The 26,726-nt window shown below is 38.0% G+C and overlaps 1 protein-coding gene across 3 annotated transcripts in view; it reads right to left on the reverse strand.

Moving 5' to 3' along the window:
• Nucleotides 1-3,349: 3,349 nt before the first annotated feature.
• Nucleotides 3,350-26,726, reverse strand: part of PCBD2 (pterin-4 alpha-carbinolamine dehydratase 2) — a 45,801-nt gene continuing 22,424 nt past the window's right edge. For all 3 annotated transcript variants that reach the window (XM_072990134.2, XM_020794440.3, XM_072990135.2), the window contains 2 exons: nt 6,245-6,325; nt 3,350-3,546 (listed from right to left, as the gene is read on the reverse strand). In XM_072990134.2, coding sequence (XP_072846235.2) covers nt 3,451-3,546; nt 6,245-6,325 — 177 coding nt within the window. In that variant the 3' untranslated portion in view covers nt 3,350-3,450. The remainder of the gene's footprint in view (nt 3,547-6,244; nt 6,326-26,726) is intronic.

The following is a 26,726-nucleotide window of genomic DNA, read 5'->3' on the forward strand; positions in this document are numbered from 1 at the left end:
CAGATATATTTCACAACTCTTGAGACTTGTTTTGTGCACCTCACGCAGCTTGGACCCACTGCAGGTGGCCCAAAGTGAAAGCAGATTACAGGACTCTGCAAACGCTACGTATCTTGGGGTCACGTTTGCAAATGTTTTGGCTTCTTTTCCATTATTCATATCTTGATGTGACGTTGCTGCTTCTTATTTGTTTGCTTACCAGAAAGTTTGCTATTTTTCTCCGCTATGTTTTTACCCAGAAACACATGAAGCACCTACCAGGGGAAGGAGAAAGAAATTATAGGCTGATATTTGCTTCTGTTTGATGGGACAACCTTTGGGGCTGATTTGATAACAATGCTGGGCACAGTGTTATTGCCACTTTCTAACATCTCCTCTGCTTCAAATTTCTGTTTTGCAGCTATTTCTGTGGATTTCCTGCTGCAGAAAAATAAATTTCACAGCAAATGAAGACACTAGCTTTTCCAGGGCACTTTACTGCCTCTTCTGTTAGCAATAAATGCACACCCTTTTGACAAGAGCATAAAACCTCTTTGTTTTCAGCTCCTTCTCCTCTATGGTGTGGGGAACTCCACATTTTATGAATGTCTTCCAATGATATGCTCCTACAGCATCTGGCCCCTTAGAAGGCTTCTGTATTCCTCAAGTAATTTTTTGTAAGATCTTACATTATATACTCTCCCACACATCATAGACTCTGTCAGCAATCTCCACCTGCCATGCTTCAAACTATTAAAAAGGAACAAAGAAAAAAATCCAACCAGTTCAGACATAAGAGGGCTTATTAAGGAGAGCATACCTCTTCATTCTGTGGGGCTTGGGATAGCTGCTGGCAAAGACGCCTCTCTGCATCAAGCAAAGAGAGTGGTGTTGGAAAAGCAGGGACTAGTAACACAGCAATGTCAAACTGAGGATCATTTGAAACCCTCAATTTATCCCAACCCTCAATTTATCCCTGGTTCTAAATTTCATCATTAAAATAGAAACAGTGGCAATCTCTCCACTTCTAGGGCCTTGCCTTTGGAATGTTAAAAGGGTTAAGAGGTATTATCTAAGAAAAAGATTATTTGGTACTTGAAATTTTCCAAGTACCAAATAAAAGGAAAGGAGTACAATAGCAGCACACATTCCTAGCCAAGGCCACATTTAATGTTCATTAAATGATAAGAGCAACAGGTGGCAGAATAGAGTTTAGGATGCAGAAGTTAAACAACTTTTTTAGGCTGGCTCTTAAAGGCATCCCAGGATAGGATCCCGAGAAGCGGAGCTGCGGGAGTAGGATGTCTTTTATTGACCCAAAATGGCAGCAGCTGACAACATCACCCAAGTTGCACTCATGGCTCCACCAAGAGGATTTCAGCCTATGTATAATTCTTTCTCCCCTAAGACCTGGCCCAGCAGTCTTTATCTTTCTGCTTGCTTGTTAAATCTGAGTCTGCTTTAACTCTCCAATTTCACAATGACAGCTACTCAGCACAAGCCTCTTGACATGGCCCTGAGAGTCTCCCTGTAAGTAGTGCTGCATGTTCTTCAATAGCACATCTTATCTAACTCCTGGCATATCTAGTTAGGTTCAATTACATATGGCACCCAGCAAATGAGATTGTTTCACAAATACTTTCCTTCTGTGCAGGGGAATAAAAGAAGCTTCTTAATTTCCCCCCACCCTCAGGATCAGTCTTTTAAGAATTACCCCGAATTACTTACTCTACATACATGTCTGTAGGTGAAAGAAATATATATCCTAAGATGCCCCTCATGCTGTGCAAGTCTTCTGTTTCAATAATTATATATTTCTGTTTTTATTTTGTGTGTGATCATTCCGAACAAATAATTCTGTTTTTAATCTTCTGGTTCTTGCTTGGTAAGCTGCCTAACCTGCTCCTGTTTTTTCATAACCTGTTCTAGATTGTGCCTTTGGGTGGCCTGTGGTGATATACTTTGTCTAAACAGGCTGGTGGCAGAATTATAATGAGATGTGAGGTTCCTCGATCCAAGACTCCTTCACTTCCCTAGTTATAGCCAGACTTGGATCTGAGGTAGCAAGACAGCAGGAAATTCTGCTTGGAGTAAATCCCAGCCCACAGCACAACTTAAAACATCTGAAATTAATATGATTTAAATGAAATTAACTTTAAACAGGATTGTGCCAAAATTTCTTTATGTTAATGAACTACTGTGGTTTCAAAGAATGTAATGTGGCTTTTATATACACAATTAAGGATAGCTGCTCAACTATAATGGCTGCCATCCAAAGAGCCTTCTGCGTGAATAGAAAGAATGTTTGTTTACACATGGGGAGGGAATACTCACCAATTTCATCTCTTGCCACAGTGCACGCTCCTCCAGTGGCTTCCCTAACCCTCAGGAGCATATTTTAGGATGGAGTGAGAATGACGAGCTGCTGTTGTGCTGAATTATGCTACTTCCCATTTTATTGTGATGATGACAGCCACATTCTTCAGTTGCAGTAACAATAATGATATGTCTTTTGGTGGACCAGTGGTTCCCAACTTTGGGTCTCCAGATGTTCTTAGACTAAAACTCCCAGAAGCCTTCACTACCAGCTGTGCTGGCCAGGATTTCTGGGAGCTGTAGTCCAAGAACATCTGGGACCCAAGGTTGGGAACCACTGTTGTAGACTACCAAGACTTGTATGGGAGGAACTTCCATGGACTGCAATCCAATCCCATCAGATACAGATATTTATACAGGATTCCTATCCTGTATGTTAAAAGCAATTAAAAGCAAATAATGAAGTCTGACATCTGACTAGACGAATCTCTCATTTTCCCTCAACATTTAAATGCACAAGGCCTACCTAAATAAAGGCTTGACAGAGGAGCATCCTGCCAAGACCTCAAACCCTACACAGGCTCTGAGAGGTCCATAACATATGTGGCTTTATAAGCAAAAAGGTAGAGACAGAAGATGCAAAACCTTTGACCTCTAAATATTTTGGACTACAGCACCCTATTTATTTTTCATTGTCTGCACTGGGAAAGGCTTCTGGTAGCTGAGATCCAAAACACTTGGAATGGCAAAAGTTGCCCAGCCTTGGTCTATATGATTCAAAGCACAAGCACAAACCCTGACAGGTGAGGGTAGAGCTTGATCCTACTTCTCAAGCCCAGGTCACTGGTGAAGGGAGATTATTTTCTCTGGGAATTACTGATGAAATAGTGATCATAACTGAGCAGAGGTAAAGCAAAGGAAGACATTTTCAGTGCCAAAGGATATAGATGATGGGAATTTGGAACATCCCAGTCTTATTTAGGCAGCATATCTAGTCTTCCCAAGGAATTTCCCTAATAGGTAGATAAGTATTTCAGCCCCTGAAATCAGAGAGTTTGAAGGCAATTGTCTTTAAAAGAAATAATAAATGTGTGCATACAGTTCAAAAGGAAACATTTGAAGGCAATGTTGCTTTGAGATTATTTCAGCACCCAGTTAAACACATGCAGAAGCTTTGTCAATAAACTGAGCCAACTTGACATCTCGCTTCGTCAATCCACCACAGTCATGGGAAATGAGAGTGATCTGGACCTGTTAACAAAAGAGAAAGAAAAAAATGACAGTTCACTATCTAGTATGTTCCAATGTAGACCATCCAGATCCACGTTCAGTCTGAAATCCTCTTTCACATACATTTTGATTCGTATATTTACAAGCACCGTATTAAAAAAAAACACTGTTGATTGTAAATTGGAATGGCACTGCTTTTTTCAAATAACAGGCATCCCAGAACACAGCTGTCAGGTGAACAGCCTTGAGAGAACTTGGAGACTAACCAAACAATACTGCAGCACAAAACACAGAGCACTTTTGGGTCTGGAATTCTTGGGTTGCCTCCAGATAAAGATGTCCAATTAAATTACTCTTATTAAAATAAAATAAAATAAAGTTAGTTGCACATATTGGTTTCAGAAGGAAATACATCTGTAACACACATATAAATACTAAGTTGTGTAACTCAAAAACATAAATCCTAAAAGGCAATGCCTGGCAATGCTTTTCTTTGCAGGCCACTTCTGAAGGGAAAAACAAACAATCTGGCCATTCTATTGGAACCCTGCAGTTGCCTCCAAGAAATTATTTACATTTTCCCACTGGAATGTCATGTGCTACTTTGCTAACTTATTCTGGTCAGCAAAAAAAAAAAAAGACAGGGGACGAAATGGAGACAGGGAAGAATAATACAGCCTGTAAGTTTGGATGATCTTTGTCTAATTGTCAGATACTAAAACTATCCCAGGAACAGCTAGAAATATATTTACTTTGTAGTCTTGTTTTCCAGTACAACTTCATCTCCATTTCAATGGAGACACAGCCAATCAGAAACAATGCTATGTCTTATGTAACCAGACAAGTCACCCTTAAGATGAATGGTAAACATTTATCCACGGATGAACATTTTAGACAGTGAATGGGGTGTGTGGGAAGTACTCATACTATTCAAATGCTTAGTCTGTATTATTGAGACTCTGATTTGATTTCACCGCTTCCACACAGACTAACAATCTCATTCAGATATTTCTGCTCCTCACTTCTGAGTCCAAATGTATAAAAACTGCTAAAAACTGGTTCAAAAACATTCAGCTGATTCCAAAGTAGAAGTGAGATACCTGCTAGCAAGATTGCCAGATGCCTTCTTTTTCTCCACATTCAAAAAGAGGCAGAGGTAAGAGGCAGAGAGTTGAATTCAATATTGTGTGGGTGGAAGTCTGCTTGTACAACAGAGCTCTCTCTCCAACTTCTCTCTGAGTTGCTCAGAACAGAGTTTGAAGGTGCCTGTGGGGTAGAGAAGGCAGTGCCCTTCCTGGTGACACTGACGGACATAGCTCTGTCAGCAGACATGCTACTTTGATCCCTATTAAAACACTTGTGGCACGGGGGTGTGTGTGTCTATAGTTTAAAAAAATCTTCAAAGACCTCTTCTATCCAAGGTGACAATAGGACAAAAGAAATACTCCTGTACACCATAGGAAGCAATGTCTCTCTCAAAACATTTTTAGAAACAGACCGGGATGGCAGGCAACTCACTTTGTGCATTCTTAGAATCTCAGAACTGCACAGCTGGAAAGAGAACCCTGCGGATCATCGAGTCCGGCCCCTGTCAAGGAGGCACAGCCAGTCACTGAATTCCCAACCTCTGTCTCTGCAGTCAGGTGCCTAAACCACTGAGCTAACGAAATGCACCTCAAAAATGTGAAAATCAATGCATCACACTTTGATCCTGAACTCACATTTGTTTTATTTATTATTTATTTTATTTATTTGTTCGATTTATATCCCGCCCATCTGGTATATTCTACCACTCTGGGCGGCTTACAGAATTTTTTAAATTTTTTTATTTATTTTATTTGTATCCCACCTATCTAGCCGATCAAGGCCACTCTACAGTAGGTGGCTTACAACAAGATTAAAACAATTAAAAAACATAAAAACATTAGCATACAACAATAACAAATAGTGCAGGAATAAATAAATAATAAATAGCAAAGCGAAAGAAATCAGTAGTTGACAGGAGGGAAGGCCTGGATGTACATCCACATTTTCAGCTGGCATTTGAAAGTACCCAGCGTAGGGGCCTCGCGAATCTCTGGAGAAAGATTGTTCCAGAGGTGAGGAGCCACTGCCGAGAAGGCCCGGCTTCAAGTCTTTTCCCTCCGGGCCTCCCTCGGCGTCAGGCTCCTCAGCCTCACCTCCTGACTCGTGCGGGTGATCTGAGTAGATCTTGGTGGGAGCAGGCGTTCCGCCAAGTATAGAGGTCCCAAACCGTTTAGGGCCTTATAGGTAAGCATTAGAACTTTGAATTCAATGTGGAAATGCATGGGCAGCCAATTGTGGCGTCCACCCTCGTGCCCCTCTGCTTGACCTTCAAGCCTCTGAGCACATGAAGGCAAACACTCTCACTCTTTTACACTTGCTGCCACCAGGTGATCTCTAAATCACCATTTACTTCAGAAAGATTCAGGTCCACATATAGGTAATTTTAAATAAACTTTAGTTTATTGATTACAGAGATTCATAAATATCTTCAGTAGCTAATCACTCCTAAATTTCCCAAACCACACATTCTATTACACACCCTGACTCTACTCTCACTGACTCAATCTGACTTAAACTCTCTTAATCTTCACACACTCTGACTTTTTCTTTTTTCTTTTCTCTTTTTCACAACTACTCCAACATGTCACAGTAGCCGTAATGGAAATACCAAAATTATTACTGGAATCTTTACCTTATTGTACACATTAAACCACTCAGGGTGATGGTTCATCTTTTCAGCCTGAAGCGCAACCCGAGTCATAAAACCAAAAGCCTGTGTTAGCAAGAAATATTCAGATATTTAGCATATGTAAATAGCTTTTAAAATGAGTTAATTTATATTAAACTCAAAAAAATCTGTATGGACAATGTGTGAAGAAGACAATTAAAACATGCAGAAACAGTAGGCAGAAAATCCCAAGAAAAGGGCTCATGTACAAGTAATGATGAAAAACAGTAATGAGGCTTGGTTGTTAATATTTTTGATACTTGGACCAATAGCAAAGGTATTCTGAAATGATGCTGCTGCAGTTCCTGTTACTTCTACTATACAGTATACATGTATTTATAAAGAGTGTTTTATACATTCAGATTGCTTTGTTATTTCAACAATGCTTAATAAAGCCCTATAAAGGTGGTCTAGTATTATCATCCTCCCACTGCAGTATGAAAGGAAGAAAATGCTTGCTTGTCTAAGACCACCTACTGAGTTCATGGCTGATGTGATATTTCCAGAAACAAATCAAAAGTTCTTAGCTGCTATCCTACGCCAGCTGTTTTGCACAAAGATGTAAATTTTATTTACATATACACCATATATGTGTCCTAGACTTTGTAAATTATTTCCAATACTGAAGCCAAAATTATTGATCTCAGCATAAGACTAAGCCTGTAGTTTGAAAATTGTTTTAAAAGAAATGAATGTACAGAACATCAAATACGTTTTTGTAAAATACGCTTAAATCAGTATCTTAACTGAAAGGTACTGCAAGTATTTGTGCAACATAGTCTACATAAAAACATATTCAACCATACGATGGTAATTTCAAACAAACATATAACCGATAAATTGTATAACGGGTAGGTAATAGTTCTGGATTTTTGTTTCGCTCCCCCACTGGAGGCTCAGTGAAGTATGAGTTTACAAACTACTTTGTCCATCAGATTAACGCAATCATTACAATCACAACAAATTATTCCAACAGTTTTTTTTGTTTACAAGTCACCAAGCTGTCAGCAGTCAAAACAATCAGATCAGGAGCTTTCCTACACCAGGGAATCTTGGCCATCTAGAAGTTGTTGTTTGGTTAACGGCCTGAACTTGTCCTGAACACTTTTATTTGAATTTACATCCTACTGAGTTACATGAGATTTGCTGTCAACTAAAAGAACAGGCCTACAGCCTTCATTTCATTACCACAAAATAATATATGTTTGAAAGCACTGTAAAATTGATCTAGAAGTGCAAGTGCCCTATGTTTAGTGTTCAGCATTAATTTATGCAAAAACTATCCAGAACTTCATACGTCTGTTTAATAACTCTGCAACACAAATGTGCAAAAAAAAAGTATGTTAATTTAATGTTTTAGAGCAGCCGTTCCCAAACATGTTATGCTTAAAGCCTCCCTGAACCATCTGAAAATGATGAGGCCACTAAACAAAACATGGTAGTGCAGGAGCGGGGGGGGGGGGTAAACCAAGTCACAAAATGAGGGCTGATGGAGTTAGCCGCAATCATTCAGCAATCACTATCATTTTATGTTTATACCTAACCCGCTCTTTGGGAAATGCTAAATTCTTTGACATAGCGATTTCCTCATAGTAGGCAGGTCCATAATTTAGCGTTCCTCAGGTTTCCAAACACTGGCAGTATCATAACTCAGTCATCCTAATTCAGGAAGAATGGGCTGATCCAGAGATTCTATGTGGAGGCAGCTTTCTAAAATTTCTCTTCTCCCTGTGTTTCCCGGTACTACTCATCTTTTCCACCCTTCCCCCCTGTATTTTCCACACCTAACTTGTATCCTATCTCAGACTACCAGCTTCTTCGTCATTCGCACAGATTCTACATTTACTGCAGTGTCTTACCTCTTTTTCTCCACTCCCAGACTGTTAACATTATTCTGATTAATAATCTCTCACATCTCTTTTTCTGATGCGCTTCAAAAAACCTTTCTCAATTTTTTTTCATTCAGAAGGGGCAGACTCATTTCACTCTTCTCATGCCTTGAACTTCTCTCTTTCCCAACCAGCAGCAACCATTTCCCCTTTTTTTCTGTTTTCTCCTCTCAAACTTACACAGGCTCACAGAGGACCACTGACCAAAAGCCAGACTGGCTTCTGAGGTAGAACAGTCACACCAACAGCCTGGAGGGTTTCTCTCTGTCCTCTCCCTCAGTCTGTCTGGCATTCTATTTTATTTAAATATTTTTATATTTCAAGGAAAAGTCTCTGCAAGGTGTTTTAAAGCAGTTGAATAAAATTAGCAATTAACCTTCTACTTCCCTTCTTTATCTTCCCTCACCCATGGTCAGTCACCCTTCTCCTCTGTTCTCTTTGCTAATTTCCCTTCCCTTCAAGTGTACCATTTTACAGCCTTGGTTGACATGGAACTCTTACTTCCCACGAGTACACATGCATGCGCGGATTTGCTGCTGTTAGAACAGGCTTTGGAGTGGCCCAAAAGGTTGCGAGAAGGGATCACAACAGAGCATGTCACCTTGTACTAGTAGTGGATGCAGTGCTGGATCTTGGCCAGAGTCTTGCCAGGCTCATTTCCCCACTGACATTTTGCCACATTTTTTTTCTTGTCTGCTTGTGTTTCACCTGCTTTGGTCTTAAAAGTACAAAATTAAATAACTGTCAGTCTACAAAAGGGGCAGATTATGACGCCAGTACTGTTTAATTCTAGGGGATAACTTTCAAGGTAGCCCTCAGCCCATTTCCTTCAACAATAACAAATCATACTGATTATGAGGACAAAAATCTCAATCTTGGAAAAGCCTCCTCTGTTGAAATTTTCAGGCAAACTGCAAAGGAAAAGTCTTGTAAAATGTATTCAGGTTTCATTGGTTTCATCAGGACTTAATCATACCTAACTAGGGGTGGGACACTAGCTTAATGACACAGCAAGTACTTTTGGTATAGAAGAGCTGTGGACCAACCTTAGCATCCCAGGCTAAATGATCAGCTACAAGCTGACAAGAAACAAATCTGTCTTAAGACTCTGGAGAGAACCTCTGCCAGTAGTCCACACTTTGGACAAATAGTCTGACCTGACTTAAGAAGTTTGTAATATTCTTTATATCTGGATGAACATCTAACTAGTTCAGGTCCTAAATGCAGCAATGATTAATTCATATCTAATGCTATTAAGAAGGAGAGAGCTATGGAACAGCCTCCTGTTTGTTTACTGTGGCATGTATATCTGCTTGCATAGCTTCTGGCCATAGGGTTGAAGATGTTTTGTACCATGCCATACTTTCCAAGCACACGTATGAAGAAAGAGCAATAAGAACAGTGTCATATAGTGCTGACATCTTACTTTCTTACAAGAAGGTCATAAAAAGCAAGCCAAGAGGTGAATGATATTCAGTAGCCATCTGCCTTCAGAAGCTCAATGTTATGGGCACTGGACATAATCTAAAGACAGTTAAGCATGCTTAAATCTTATTTAAACTAGGAAGTACTATGTTTCGATTCATCTACTATGACAACTTTGAGGAATCGCTCTATGTTCAAATGATTTCACAAAATTTTAATATAAACAAAGAAATAATTATTTGTATATCTTATAAAACAGTTGATTTGCATAATACTTTGTGAAATATTATCTGTTCCTACTAGGTTTCCACAGGTACGCAAGCAAAATACATATAATGCAAGTACAATCCATTTTAAACATATCCAGAAATCTCCATGTTACATGCATTTTGTACCATTAAAATGAGAAGCAGGTCTGCTGAAGTAATTTCAGCAGAGCAATCTCCATTAAGCCCTCTAAATACTTCCCTTGCTAATTAAATGAAATTAGAACTTTATTGTTTATGGATCACCTTTTGTATCTGTAGGCCTGTAACTTTCCTTTTATAAAATACAATTGGCAATGGATGGAAAAGCTATTTAAGACTGATTATATATGAAAACATTATTACATAATCAGTTTGGACATTTCTTCACATTTTGAAACATAATCAGTAATTGGGTGTAATTGGTGATCAAGGAAACTATCTGGTGATCAATTAAAGTAATTACCTGATTCCGGCAACACAACCAATCTTAATTTGAGTTAGAGTCTGCACTTCTTCAACTTTAATTTAAAATAATGAATATTATTAAGCAGTCTGCAAGCCAAGATCATGGTCAAGCATACATGATATGTCAATAGTGTCACATCAGTTATGGTGAGTTTTGTTTACTTGCAAGTTAAACACCATATACAAAAGTATTTATTTAGAAGAAATTCCACCATGGCCTTGACCTTCATATCAGTACTGAGAATATTCTAACTTTACTGCAATAAGCGTATTTTACCATCCTTATGGTTATTTTCAAACAATTTAAAAGCAACTCAATGAAAAAGTAGCATCAAGAATTAAGAAGCCCAGTCAAAGGACTAGGTCCCCTCCTTGTCCTAGTGAAATGAAACACTTGGGGACTCTCAACCATCTTAGAGGATTTTGCTAGGACTCAAAAACAATATGAATACATAAATGAGTATAAAATCTAAGCCTAGAAAACTTCCTATGGAGTAGGTGGATCTCAATAGCGCTTGCCTCCTCATAGTGAATCTAGAGCACCAGTATCAGTAAAGCAGATTTTAGGAGATGAAAACCTTTCATCAGTAAGAACAGACTGATTTCCAGCTGGTTTAATCAGTGCAAATCAGAATTACACTGGGAAGAAAGCCATTTATCAAGACAGAGACTGTCAGAAAATATATCTATAGTATTTAAAATATCCAATATCTGTATAGGACTGAAACATTGTATGCAACCTGCCTTTGATCATATTTAGTATGGTGTCTTCCCTTTTCTCCTACTCCAAACAATGGATAGGTTTAAATTTGCCTTTTAATAATAAATAAAGCTGCTGCAAGGCTTTTAAATTGACCTTTCTGGGTCCAAAGATGCTCTTTTTCCAGGAGAAAGCCTCATGGAAAGGCCATTTCCAAGTGAGCAGAAGAGGCTGGAGAACTCTTCTGTACAAATGCTTTCTCAAGAGTTTTCTCTTTCTCTTTTTATAGTCCATTAGATCTTAAGACTCCACAGTTAGCATATTCCTGATTCACCAGGTTCCCATACTGAAATCATGGTGAACTGAATATAAGGCAACATTCCAGTGCACTCTGGCCCTAAGCTACAGAAATGTCTTCCTTTGGCTTCAGCAAGAATTATAACGATAGTTCTAATACATGTTTCCAGTTCTTTAGACCAATAGAACATGTTTATAATGCTGATCAAACTTAGCAAGTGATTTATCCAAACAATATACTGTGTTATATTGGACTAACGTATTATCGTTGTGACATTTTGCACCTAAAATGACAGGCCGGCGAACCAGAGGGCATTGGCAAACTCCAGAGAGCAACTACGGACGGCTGTATTGACCTGGGCAATACCGCTCTTGACCTCTTCGCTCATGATGGAGTCTGCTGCTATATTATCATAGCCTGATGGTGCACTAAAGTAAAGGGCTACATATGTCATAAAGAATAAATAAGCTCATACTTCAAATATATAGTATCTGAAAGCTTGGCTTTTATATTGTCGAGCATTACTGTAACACACCACATTGCTGGACACAGCTAACTGCATACTATTATCCTTGTTCAGGTTTGGAAAAAAAACATACAGTACATAGTATTTATGTACACAGAGTTTGGGTTGTTTGTTTAGTTTTGTGGGAAAGGGGATTAAATAAATAAAAGTTGTGTTGTGCTGAGCAGACTAAATACCTCCCTATTTGTCTTTCATTAACTTGGGTTCAGATAGCATCATACTAATTCATTTTTGTCTTAGTGTCAACTACAGAGATCTGAAACAGGTTGCTAGAATTAGGCTCAGCCCAAACCGAAGGGGCATGCTTCTATGCAAAGGGGTTGAAACAGATGCTAGATGCCAACGTGTCAGAGCAAACTGCATGATATTGTTTTCCGTTACAAATGTTTGTTTTTACTGATTTATTTTGAAAGGCATTCAGTCACAAGCAGGGCATGAAGAGAATAGTCATCTCCTGGTGCTTAAAGCAGACCTGCAAACTGAGGTCTTGATTAGATTTCATTATATCATGCACTTCTACCCTGTTTCTTTACCTAGCTTTCATTCTGATTGTGAATCAAGCATCTTAAGAAACTGCACATGGAACAGAGGTCCCAAATATGGATTTTTTACAATATATTGATCATTTCCAAACCTTATTCTAGTTTCAAATTTTGGTCCTCAAAAACACTGGTCTACAGGTGTACAGAGAACGGATTGCTGATGCATGGGTGAAGATTTCATATCACATGTGTGTACTGGCAGCACAAAAGAGAGAAACAGAGGAAGCATTTCACAATGGAGAAATATTTTCTGAGCATCCATGCATTTTAAAATATCCACTTTATCCATACATTTTAAAATATTTCACTTTGAAAATATAAAGATGCTCCATATTGTACAGCACCCTCATAAAACTGTATTCACATCTCCACATAATGTTGATTTTGAGTCATACAAGGAATCAGAGCACCACTTGCCTCTTCTCATTTTATTCATATAAAATACAGACTTCATCGTTTCTATGTCCAAACAAAGGTCAGACATCAGTGTTAATATTACACCCTCTGTATTGCAGTTTTGTACTCTGCCAAGAGTTTTAACAGTATATAGTGCGAATGAGCCCGTTTTTACTAGAATTACAGGCTGCTCTATAGCATCCAAACTTGTTTACAATTAAATGCTGGTGAAGAAACTAGCTAGCCAGTTCTGTATCAAATATTTTGACAGCAAAAGCACAAACACTGATCTATTTTAAGTAGTTTGCCACTCTGTGTAAGCTTGTAAAAGCATTTCTTGCCTTTGATATTTAAACTGTTTACACTTCGTATGTTATTCAAACAACGTTTTACATATTAACAAATAATGTGAACAAAACTTCACATTAAATCAAAATCTCTAACAAGTGTCCTGCCAAAATGCTGTAATTTTCCTTAAAAAATTATTCCAATTTGTTGATCTTACATTGGATGAAACATACTGTAACAATCTTCATAATTTATGTCCTGTTGGGACACGATGATTTAAAGTAACATAATACAGACCAGCACCACTGCTAATCTAAACCACCTGACCAGATAAACAACGGTTTCCCCTTCTCTCTTCACTGAAGGCATTTCTGTTTATTGTCATATGATTTGCTAATTTTCAGGAGATGAAGAGAAAATGCAGCCAACTTGAATTGTGAGTAAAAGGAATGGCCTGAAACACAGTGGAATATTTTCACATGCAGGTATGGCAAGAACTTCAAAAGAGGGTAGACAATATTGTTATACCTATGTGTATTTTTTTAAAAAAAAAAAAAGATTAATCACTGTGCAGAAAATATTACTTTAAATCAATACAATGTAATTCTTGTAAAGTTCAAAGCTATATATTTTGAAATACATAAAACTATATTAAGAACAGAGTTAAACACTTTCACTAGGTTCAGCAACAAGCTAAACAGCAGTGGAACCTCGGTCAGAAAGCAGGTGGATGTGCATATACGAGACACTATAATTTGCTCATCATCAACATTATATATGTGCAAATGAATACAATTTATACTGCACAACACTGGTAGGAATTGCTATGAAGGGAATAAATCATCATAAGAATATTTTAAAGTAGCATTTTTGCTTTTATTTGTTATTACTGTGAGTAGCCCTGGAATTTGCTTTGGACCAAACAAATTATAAGTTTTTTTATTTATAAACAAATAAATAGCTTGGAATGATTAAGCACACACTATACTTCTACATGACACTTTCCTCCATGTTCAAATTTTATAAATGAACATTCACATACATTGTCATAAGGTGAAGTGATTTTTCATGTAATTACTTAAGTATTCATGAAGTCACAACACATCCTAAATTGGAAGACAGTTTGCAAAATTAGATTTTATTATTAAAAAATTATAAATACAAACAACACTTGGCTATGAGATAAACTGGGGTGCACAGGCAAGACTTGTTCAGCTTGCCCAAGGCCACACAGAATGGCTCTTCTGGAATGCACAGTGAGGAATTGTACTCCCGGCCTCTGGCTCCACAGCCAGACGCATTGTTCAATGAGCGATCCAGCAAGCTTATATCATTCGTTTTTTAAAACAAAGTTGTATTTCTTCAGACTCACTGAGTTTTTAAAGTGATGATTTTCTTTATATTCTTGGTATTGTACATAAGCTTTATGTCAGAAAAATTTTAAGAGAGACGGCATGAGAAGAAACAGAGGGGGGAAAAAACCACATAAGATGTTCCATGTCTGAACACAGCAGATGTACCACTTATCCAACTGACAACCCACTACCCTTCTTCTCACATATGTTATTTATCACGTTTGGTGCTCCAGTACAGCAAATGAAGCTTTCCTTTGTTTTGTGAAATCTGCCTGTCTAACGGTGGAGTGTTTGCTTTTACTTTAAATATATGAACTATCAGCTCACAGCTCAAACATTGCATTGCCAATGTTACTCCATAAGCTCCAAACAGCAAAGCACCTGTTAGAACAATCAGTTGCATTAGATAATGAAGTCTTCATGCTGTTCAAAAGGATAGTACCAAAATTATATGGTCCAAATCCACTTGCCTTAAACACTACGGCAACTGCAATAGTATAACAACCCAAGGGCATCTCTAGCATAGTCTACGTTTTAATTATTGCATTATTGTATGTATTAGACAGTGTTTTAGTGTATAATTTTACTGTACATTGCGAGCCGCCCAGAGAGTGGCAACTCTATTGGAATGGTACAGAACTGGAAATAAATTAATAATTAAGAATCCCACAGCTGACTTGACCAGCAGCCTGGTTATCTGCAGGAACCCAAAAGTGATAGTCCAAAAAAAAAATGTAAGTTTTTTAAGCTCTGACCCAGGATAATAAATGTGTGCAATACCAAAAAAACGTTAAAGCATAATTGCAAATAGAAAAGGAGTCAAACATAGCAACTCAGCTCACAAGGATTCATATAAAAGCTTTGTTTCATTTTCCTTTTCAAAATATTCACCTGAAGTTTTGAATGACAGCTGATAATTAAAGTGCTCCTGTTGCAGAAAAGCCTTCTGGTCTCCATAACTGCTGTGAGATAATCTGGGAGAAAGAGGAGAGGGATCAGAGCACAGGAGCCTGCAGTGAAAGGCCTGGAGAGTCCAAATCAACAATGGATGGCCCATCACACTTCCCATGACGATTCCGAGTTACTGTAGTTCCTTTGGGAATGGAATGGAGCTAATCACTTACATTTTCTAATGACAACCCCAAATCAAAGAGAATCAATCCACCATCTCTAGTTAACATAGGGATTATTTAAGGTACCAAGGATGGTACCTTACCACCCATGGTGTTTGTTTCTTTTCTTCAGATACAACCCAGTGATGAATCCTAGTATACTGATGTGGAAAAGGAGGTGTTGCATATTCAGGAACAAATTCGTGTTGCTTAAAATGTTAAATAAGATCGAAATGTAACTCTAAAAGTAATACAGTGGGGTCTTGACTTGAGAACTTAATCCGTATTGGAAGGCGGTTCTCAAGTCAAAACGTTCTCAGGTCAAATCTGCATTTCCCATAGGAATGCATTGAAAACCATTTGATCCGTATCTGCTCTTTTCCGTCCATAGAAACTAATGGGAAGCTGCTATTCCACCTTCGACCACTAGAGGGCGATATTTTGTTTCTTTTTTTCTTAGGTCAAGAAAGGTTCAGGGAAGGCAGGAAAAATACAGTCCAGGCAGTACAGTACCAGGCAGTCCGAAGACTGTCTCCCAATCCACTCTCTAAACGCTGGGAGGAGTGAGGAAGCAGACAGGCACCCTTTTCACTGGCCAACAGTTAACTGAAAGTTCAAATTTTGCACTTTCCCTGCCTCCCACGTGGTTTTTTTTCAGTTCTTAACTCAAATCTAAGTATGTAAGTCAAGTCAATATTTTCCTATGAGAGTGGTTCTTAAGTCAAAATGTTCTTAACTCAAGCCGTTCTTAAGTCAAGACCCCACTGTAGTAAAATATTTGTATCATATTACAAAAGGGAAACAAGAATAGAAAATTCTATACAGTAGGATCCTTGTATCTGCAGTCTCAATTATCTGCAGTTTACTGCTGCTCACTATACAAAAGTCTTGTGGTCTTTGTCCCATTTTTTTCATGTGTTGTATATGGGGTTTGCCACTATCACCAGTTTCAGACACTCAAGGTAGATCATGGGATGGATCCCGCACAGATATGGGGATCCTGCTGTATAGAAAGAGTTATAATGAAAAAATAATGTGTGAATATTGCCTTGGAAATTATTATTCCTCAAAGGAAAAAAGACCATTTTTTAAACCTATGTCTTTCGCCCTTTTCAAATGAACCCCTAGTGAAATGTCAACTTTGCTGAAAGAGCTAATGTCATGAATCTTTCTGAACTAGTTAGATTAAGTAACCAGCAACAGAGTGCAAGACAAAAGCCTGAAAAAAATAAAAGATTTCAATGGAAAAATTCAGGATACCTTTTAGCATTGGATCTCTTCATGTACAACCCTTCCCTGGCCTAGGTCCTTTGCATCCTTAAAACCTACTCAGAAGCAGCAGACCAGGCAACTTGTTTTCTTGCTGAAACGTCCCGAGAGGTTGTCACTCCAGCACCACAGGCTGTACAGATGATATAAATAAGGCACACTGGCTGTGAGCAGCTGCACATGGGTGTTGACAATGGTGAGCATTGGTCCCAGAATCCATCTTGAAAGACAGATTCTTCTATGCCCTACGTATCTACCACACACAAATCCCAGGAAATACTTTGTAAGAAATGTTTTAGATCTGTATTGATTTATTAACAATGTTTTACAATACTCTATTTAAATGGAGGTAGTTTAGATATCTGAGTTTAGCAAAAACAAAGAATCAGAAATGTTAAAACATTAAACCAGACCCTTTTTTTTGTAGTTTTCCTCTTTTATCTTCTATGTTCTAAAGGCCACAACCACAACTTTGTTATGATCAAGTCAGATGAATTATGTCCCACCAGTATAACACGAAATTGGATGTGGGGAGCAACAGTCTGTATAAGCATATCCATCCTCGGAAATGATTCAATCAGTGGCATAAAAGAAGAGGTCCATCTGCAGATGGTTTGTAATGGCTTTAACACAGAAAAGCTAGGGATATCTTAATTACCAGAGCTTGCATTTTTAGGAACATCCTCCACTAGTTTCACACTCTTTTTATTTTCTAAAAACTTTGCTCCAATTAGATTTACTGCCTGATTCTTTCATTTATATCGTTTATTTCAAGAAAAAGTTTGCTGCACTAGGTCACAGAGAAGGTCTGTTATGTGTTAGGACCTAGTAGTTGTTGGAAGATAAAAGGCTTGCAGCTTTTACTACAAAAGTGATTGAGGGCAGGACATTTTAGTGTCTTCTAGTGAATGTAAAACATGGGAGGGCCCAGAAAAGATGGAATAGAATGGAAGTCAATATGGCAAACTGCCAGGGGAAATGAGACAGAATGCAGAGGAGTCCTACTCTATCTCAGAAATAGAAGATTTCAGAGGAGAACTGAAATAGTCCTTGCTCCTCTTTCCAGGAAAGAGAAATTTATTGAAAATAAAGGGCAAGTGCATTTTTTTCCTAACAGAGGCCATGTTAATAGCACCACCTCCACCACAATCCGCCAGTATCACCCATGACATCTCCAGTTCACTTAATGTGAAGACAGCTGAATTATGGGATCCACTGCTATAAAAATATCACTGAATCTACCAATGGCAGAATTAGAGAATATAATTCTTTTTTAAATATGCAGGCCAAACACCAACTCATGGGCTGCCAACCTCTCGTGTGACCAATTCCATCATTTAGTGAATCGTGGGCTTTGGCCGTACATAATTCTCTCAAAGGAACACTGAGAGATAGAAAGCTTGAAAACTACTGCTTTAAACAGTAGCACTATTGGTCACAGGCTTGATAAAAAAAACAGGCCAAGAGAGTTTTTTAACCTTTGGCCCCTCCTTCGCCATTCACTGCATCAGACTGCAATCTCTCTGCTTCTCTTTCAAAGGACAATGCACAGTCCTCAATGCATAATTCTCAATGAGCTGAGGATTTTCTTTCAAAATTACCAGAAGAAACAAGTGTTCATAAGCTTAGTGCCCTTCCACTACATTCAAAAAAGGATACAGCACAGCTCCGAGCCCCAGGATCTCTTGCATAAGATTCCCTGGCTTTCTTTACATTCGCCCACCCCAATCTCCAGTAGATTGACAAGACTGATAAGAGAACCAAAACTCTCAGGACTTGAGACCCTTAAATATAAGCACCACGTACTCCAAAATAATGCAGAATCTCTTTCCCCTTTTGTTTCTAACAAAATAGAAAATTAATTGTGGTGGTTTGCTCTCCAAATTTAGCAGGAAATCTCTTTGCATTTAAAAGCAGCTATACCTTTCCTTTTCTAATCTCAATCAGACAGCTTCAAGATTTCATAAGATATATATGCTTATTTTAAAATAATACAGTGTACTACAAGGATCAACGATACAAAACTGCATGCTGCTCTCTGGCTATTTCCGTACCTCCGCTGGCCCCCGCACCCAGTTCTGTGCTGCCAGGGCTGTAACAGAGGTGGAGCAACTGAGCAGAAAGATATAAAGGGCACCAAAACCTAAGTGTGACTCTACTGATGAATTTGGGGGAAGCAAGACCTAGACTGGTCACTTTCCTTTTCTCTCTCTCTCTTTCTCTGGGGAAGTTCCACGTTCTTCTCTTCCTTTTATTCCCTTTATTATTATTTATTTGAAATATTTATATCCCAATTTCTACACAAAAGGACCCATAAAGAGAGCTCATGGTGTGGTGTGTGTATTGTGTGCTATCGAGTTAGAACCGACTTATCGTGACCCTAATAAAGCTTTCAAGGCATGTGAGATAATTAAGGAGTGGTTTTACCAGTTTCATTTCCCCAGTGCGTTTCCATGGCCAAGTGGGGATTCGAACCCTGTTCTCCTAGTCTTAGTCCGTCACTCTATCCATTATACCACACTGGCAGTTCATGGTGGATAGCAGTATATGTCCCAGGTGGCAAAATGGCTAGTTATCACTCTGACTTCTGTTGAGATTTCAATAACACTACTGTCAAACTCACAGCAATTTTGCTGGGAAACAAGATGCACTGGGAGCACATATCTTGTCTCCCAGGAGAACAATGTCCCCCCCCCCCCCCACCGGCCATCAGAAAAACAACTCTGCTGGGAAACTTGATGCATACGTCCCCTAGACAATAGTTCCCAGAAGACATTGCTGCAATTTTTGTGGCAGGAATAAAAACTTAGGTAGCAGGATGGTGCAGCCTCCAACCAATTCTGGGGCGGATGAATCCCCCAACGTCGTGAAATGACCCAGTCATGTTCCATTAGCATCTTCTTCAAGGAAATAAGATCAAATCACAGGAAATTAACCCCTAGTCTCCTTGTACAATACAGAATTTTATTAGTGTTACCAGGGAATTCTACCAGACACACAGTCAAAGTATATTAAACACAGTCTCAAATTAATATAGGCTTGTAACACATCATATGACCTGTATCCAGCATTAAAACCCTGAATTGAAGTCCTCAGTTCCTAAAGAGAAAAAAAAGTCACTCACATTCCCACTAAATTTTAAGCACCTTCTTGCTACTTTGACATATTGACAAATTTTCTTCCTTGGCCCCATGAAAACAAATAGAGGGAAAATGGCAAACGAGTAAGAAAACTCCAAAATGAGGAGCCCCAGCAAACTCACACAAGGCTGATTTACAGCTTTATGAAAAGACAAAATGAAAAAACTGTACTTGATCCCAACTGATAAACTGTTGGAGCTGCCAGTGGTTTTTCAGAGCAGATGTAACATTTTAGCAAATGTGATTGTTTGTGAAAGAAATAATTCTGATCAAAAACGAAATTGCAGCCAGCCCAAGCTCTGCACTTTGTCACCGTAATCCAGTCTGACAGGAAGCAGTAAGTGGAGATTCCTACTGTGAAAGGAGCAGATGTGAAAGGTCAGCCTTGGCCTGGAACTTCAAAACCGTTAACGTGTAAAACAGTGTGCATTAAAGCCTGAAACATCTAACCACTGGATTAACGGATGTCCGCTAAGTGGGTTTGATGTTCTTTTGGCAAGTAATGGTTAATTTTTAAAATAGGTATACTTATAGGTTTTTCCCCTCCCTATCCCATACCTTTTTACCATAAAGAATTCATTTTAATTACAGAGCATAATTTTTTTTGAATAGATATATTTTTAAAAAAGAAAGAAAAAATATGTGGCATAGAGTTTTCATTGACTTGTTCATGGCTAACCATTTAAAATGGGGTAACAGTTGCTAAAGAGATTTAGGTGTAACCTAAATCTACGTCCAAAATTGCCAAATATTTATCCAAATGTTCATTAAGTCTACATGACAAAATGCTTCTGAACATTCTTTCAGAATAAATATCTAATTGAAATAATACTGAAACATGGAGACATTGCAAATCTTATAACTGAAACAAAGCAACTGAAAATACAGATGGAACAAACACTGATGGCTTTTACAGACATGGCAGAACTCCAAATTTTAGTTAATCATGTCATCTTACAAGTATTCAGCAGTTCAAATTAAGAATAAATAGCAGTTTTCCTTTCACAATTGACCCAACCATATGTTCTTCTCCTTTCAATGTTATGAGCAACTATGAATTTACTGCTAATAACCAGAAGACAAATATGAACTTGGTACAGCTAACTTTTCCTCTGTTAGAGACTGGATGGTACAGTATGAAATAAATGCATGTATGTATATGTGCATATATAAACCACCACATTAAACCTGTGATATAGAAATATATTTCTTTCAATCCTTCCATATCAAGACAATTTTATCCAACAGCCAGTGGGACTTTTCACTCCTCCATCTCTTTCAAACAACAACACTGTTGTTTCAAAGGCCACAAAAACTGAGTTATGAAACCTCCCCAGGTTTTCAAAGAGCAACGCATTCAGTGTGGGCGAGGGCTTCTCCTAGATTTCCTTTGATCTATTGATAGAATGTCTTTCCTTCAGGTTCTCCACTCCTCCCATTCTACCCTCAGATGAACCCTGTGATCAGGCTGAGAGAGCAGAACTGGTTTCAAGGTAGTCACCCAGTGAGCTTCGCAGCAGAGTAAGGAATTGAACTTGGATCTCTTTGTCCAATAGTCTAACCACTGTTACCGTACAGGCTCCCAAAAGACCTGTACTTTAAACTGCCTTTTTTTTAAAAAAAGTGTCAAGACCAGCAGAAAAGCAAAGACAGTCGCACAATTCCTTGGATTTTGGCCAATATTTTCACACATACTTAACTCAAGATCCATTGTAGAATAATTATTACAGCACATTACAGTTAATAAATCTGTAATACTCCTTCAGTACTTTCAAAGACATGCTTTTATAACAACTAAATACTAAGGAACTTCCTGGCTCTATTTACTTTGGATAAATCAAGATTAACATGCCTAAAACTGAATTCCAATACTCATAGTAAATTTTAGAAGAGAATCTCTAAGGGAGAGAATGTGTGAAAAAGAATGGGTGAGTTATTATTAACTTGTTCATGGCCACTCTTTCAAAGTAGGTGAAATCTGATAAAATACACAAAGATCTCATGTCTTATAAGTCAGCAACCATCGTGAAAAGTACTGGTTCTGGATGTAAAAAGTTCCAGTTCAAAGTTATCTTGATACCATAATGCAAGTTGCTATTTCTAAGCATTTTCCAGCTTGCAAAATGACTTTGCTACTAAGGATTGCCCTGAGTAGCCTGCAGGAATATTTCTGCATTATTCAAATACAATAATACAGATATTTGCAATACCAAATTTAAGCAAAGTCACAGCTAAATCTTGTAGAAAAATCAAGTAAGGAGATCCCATCTATGTGTACGGCAAAGGCACGCAATTTGGAGATTTTAAATCTTGTTTGTTCACCACCTTACCTTAAAATGAAAAAAGCAGAACTGATGAAGATAGTAAGGAAAACCCAGTCTAAAGTTGTTCTGGGTATTTTCCAAGAGATAGTTATGATAGACTGCTTGATTGACAACAACAAAATGTCGTGGTGCTGTGTCTGATGAAATGGACTGTACTCTACAAATGTTCACTGGGAAATATATTTTTTAGTTTTAAAGGTGCCATAATACTTTCCTATTGTTTAGATTACACGTGTGTCTCTATATAAAGCAGAACTACATTTTGAGTATGAAATTTGGAAAAAGCGTGATTCTGCAGCAGCCGTTACCACTGAACCCAAAGAAAGAATGGGACTAATACAAGATGCGTTAACACATGTCCTCTCACATAAAAATTATTTCATTTGGCAGAAACAAAGCACTATATTTCTCCTGCATTGTCTGCAGCAGAAAAATAATGGTCAAAATCCTATTGCACTGTTACACAAAAAGCTCAACTTTTGGAGATAAATTGCTGTAAGTTAAGAAATGTTTGTAAATATTGGCCAAAACACTGTTGCTTAGCATAATAAACCACACTAGAGTAGATCTGCTGAAGTAATGTGGTTTTAGTGAGTCAACTCCTTTGTAAGTTCCATCGATTCCAACAGGCCTACTCTGTGACTTACTTTAGTATAGTAAGTAATAGTTAGTATAGGGTCATTCAAATCATGGACCTCATGGAGGAGTTGACTTATGACATCCCCACTGATGCAACAGGCCTACTCTTGTGCAATTTATTATACCAAGCATAGGATTTTGGCCAGTATCTGTTGAATTGCATGACTTGGTGTGCAATAGATAATTCTCATGGAGATTTTGTCTCCGAAAGTGACACCTGTTGTGTAACTGCAACCAATGAAGACCAAGCTTCTCCCACTCAGTTAATCTAGAAGTAATGAAACTGAAGAACTGCTTAACTATTGGAATAAATGTATATTATTTGAGGGGAGGTATGCAAGAATATATCCTTATGAAAGCAGACAGAAAAATCACATGCTACGTACTTATGTGGCATGAAATTTCTCTTATTTAAATGTAAACTACAAATATTTGATTCTTTTTTTAAACAAAACTATCAGCACCTAGGGTGAAACACTATAATCACTTTGGGTCTTTATGCAAACCATAGGTATTAGTCATATAATTCTTCTATCTTGCCTGACATGCAAATAGTATGGAAATGTAGGCAAGCAGAACAACCTTTGTAACTTCACACAGGTTGAAATTCTGTTGTGTACATAACACAGTGTAAGGTTGATGATGTCATCTGCCACAGCTATTTTTTTCAGAAATAAAACATTTCTAATTCTTCCCCCAAAGGTCCCAACGCTCCTGTGGAATCTCTTTCATCATAAGGAAGCCGTTGGCAATTGCAGGACAGAAGGGTGTCTTTAATTACCGTACTGAAAATCAATGCTACTGACATGACTTTCCTGGTGGTAAGGATTTTCTGTAATAAAAAGCTCCTCTGTCCCATGGCCCCCAACAGCTTCCCAAACAATGAAAGGGATTCCAAGTGATCCTTGGGACCTTTGGAGAAGAAACTGGAAACACTTTATTTTTTAAAAAAAATTGCTATGGCTGATGATGTCATGTGGTGTAGCCTATGGCAATGAGCTTTCAACCCAATTCTACCATTACTAGGAAAATCAATGCCAATTTCATACTCAAATATTTCAGAAGAACAGACCATATTGATTAGGTTCAGCAAAGCTTTGTAGTTCTGTGCTTAAACAGGGAAACAGAACTTTAGAAAATGAATCTTAAACTTCTAATTAATCATCATCCAAACAAGCAGCTTTTGGCATTTGTATCATGTTAAGGTCATAAGAATCTGGAAAACTCCCAGGTCTCACAGCTAAAACTTTGCCCTCTGATATTTTGGATTAATATACAAAAATATTATCTACTTAGCCACGTCAATTTTATAAACAAAAAAAGTGTCTTGCCATGTCAGAACTTCAAATTTTTATGACATATATGTTCAAACTGTAGTCAACAGCTAAACTAAGGCTTGAATATCATGGCACCTGTGATTTGTATCTGTGGGCTCTGGAAATTTTGCCAGCAGCTTTTTATAAAAGAAATAACCTCAAACAGGCACAGAAACCAGAAGTTCAATATACAACCACCATTTTCAAATGCAGAGATTTTTCTCCACTTTCAAACACTGCTCGTAAATAATCTTGATTTATAGCAAAACAGCTATTTTACCCTATACTTTGGGAGGCTACCCATCAACCCAACTGCCCAAAGAAATACTGTTATAAACTTTGCAGGTGCACAAATCACAGCATATGGCAGAGAACTCAGAGGATAATGGGAAATGAGGCAGCTTAGGAAAGAACATATGAAAAACACACGCCAACCTGGGTGGATATAAAACTCATTCAAAAGGCAATCAAAATGCAACAGACTAAAAAAAAAGGTGCAACCAGTCAACAACAGCATTTAAGACAATGAGTCTAGCAAAAACAATGAATTTTTTCAAAAGTCAAAATTGACCCTTCTATTAGACCTTCAGAGTACTTCTTTGGAAATTAAAACAACTGACACAGCCTACACCTGAGACCAATAATGGTGTACCTCCAAGAAGATTCACATGTGAGGACTAAATTTGTCACAAATGGGTTTGCTTCCTAATGTAGCAAAGTTGTATTACTCTAACCTCCATTTAACAAATCAACTTAATGGGCGCTAGGAGTGCCATAAAAACTTAACCACAGAGTGATTTTTAAAACTTTTAAAATATAGTTATGAAGCAAAATGTTGGGAGAACCCCTTCAATACTGGAAATCAAATTAAATCTAGACATTTCTTACAGTCTTGACAGATATAATCCTGGTTACCATGTAAATTTATGGTAAGCTGCTGTGATATTAGCCACAGGTGCTACTTTTAATATATGGGCCGCATCTGGTTGGGAATAAAATTTCTCAGAGGACTAGAAATGACCTCACTATCAGACAATGGAGGGGGAAACACAAGGCCAATGTGGCACATAAAAAGCAAGAGATGTGGTCCATAACCAAATATCTGACATAAAATTCATTTCAAGTTTGCAGATTCTAGGTTGAAAGATATTATGTTTTCAGTACATTAAAAGGCGTGGACATTTTTCAGACGAAGAGCCAAAAGATTAAATAATAAGACAGCTATGAAATATTCTGACCATGACCACAAACACAAATTTTCTAGACTTTGATCAACAGAGAAGACAAAGTAAAGTGATGAGAATGTGATATATATGTGTGTATATATACATATCAAATACGATTAAGTTCTCAGACATTTAATAGTATTACACAGCAAGCTTGCCTACATTGGAGAAATAGCTGACTCTAGCAAAGAGCCAATTAATTAAAAAGCTTGAGCCAAAAAGTTCCAGTTCCAGAGAATTTGGTAAATATTCTCTTCATGGGCCTTAATTAAATATATATAAAAAGAACTCATGCCAAGAAGCCATCACCAAGTATGAAGATTATCATAAATAGAGACCAGCCCGTCTAGTTCACCACTAACACTCCACTTAAAAGTGGAGCTGGTTGTCCCTGAGCTGCAAAGTTCTAAATTCCACATGGGAGGGAAACAAATTCTACTGTACATTCCATGTACTTGTAGAATTCATCAGCACAAGCTAGATGAGCCTGAAGTACATGAAAAGGAGGTCCCTACTTGAAACAGCAACTGTTCACACCAAACAGCATGTATTTGTTGGAAGGTCTCCTGACCTTCAGAAGCAACATCAGCAGAGAATATTCCAAGGGTAGGGGAAAGGGGCCTAAAAATCCTGGCATGCACACAGCATGCCACATGCACTCTGTCATATTCCAGTGTTAAAAGAGTTAGCAAACAGGGAGTAAACACAGTTAGCAGTGCAGTCTTTTACAAGTTCCTTTAGAAACCCAGTAGGCACAACTAGAACAGGCCCATTAAATCAATGGGGATCCAGTAAGTCAACACCTCCGTCAGTTTCACTGATTCAACGGGTATACTCTAGGTGCAATTTGTTACTGGATACAAGCCATTACATCATATGGGCCTTACACTATGGTAAATTTTAGAACATTACAACCTAAGTGCAGCAAGCAACTGTTTAGCGCATAGAATCCTTGACTTAAAACACTTCCTTTATTAACAAAGGATGTTTGCTGTTGCTTGAGTTTTTCTCAACTTCACATTTCACAAATTAGCTTGATTTCTTTTGTAATTTGTCATCATGCGATAAAGGTTCAGTTGTAAGTCTGATTGTTTAGGCATGTGGCTCTGAGGAATCCGGATGCAGGAGGTCGAACAAGCTATCAGCTTCTCAATGTGTCTTGTATAGTTTGAACCTCAGCACTTGCCAAGATGGGAAGAGTAGGAAGGCAAGGACAGACAAAGGTAAAGCAAGCTGAACATTGTATACTGCACAGATCATCGGTACAAAGTTTTGTAAAAAATACATA

The sequence above is a fragment of the Pogona vitticeps genome, chromosome 2 (genome assembly GCF_051106095.1).
Source record: "Pogona vitticeps strain Pit_001003342236 chromosome 2, PviZW2.1, whole genome shotgun sequence".
Taxonomy (NCBI): Eukaryota; Metazoa; Chordata; class Lepidosauria; order Squamata; family Agamidae; genus Pogona; species Pogona vitticeps.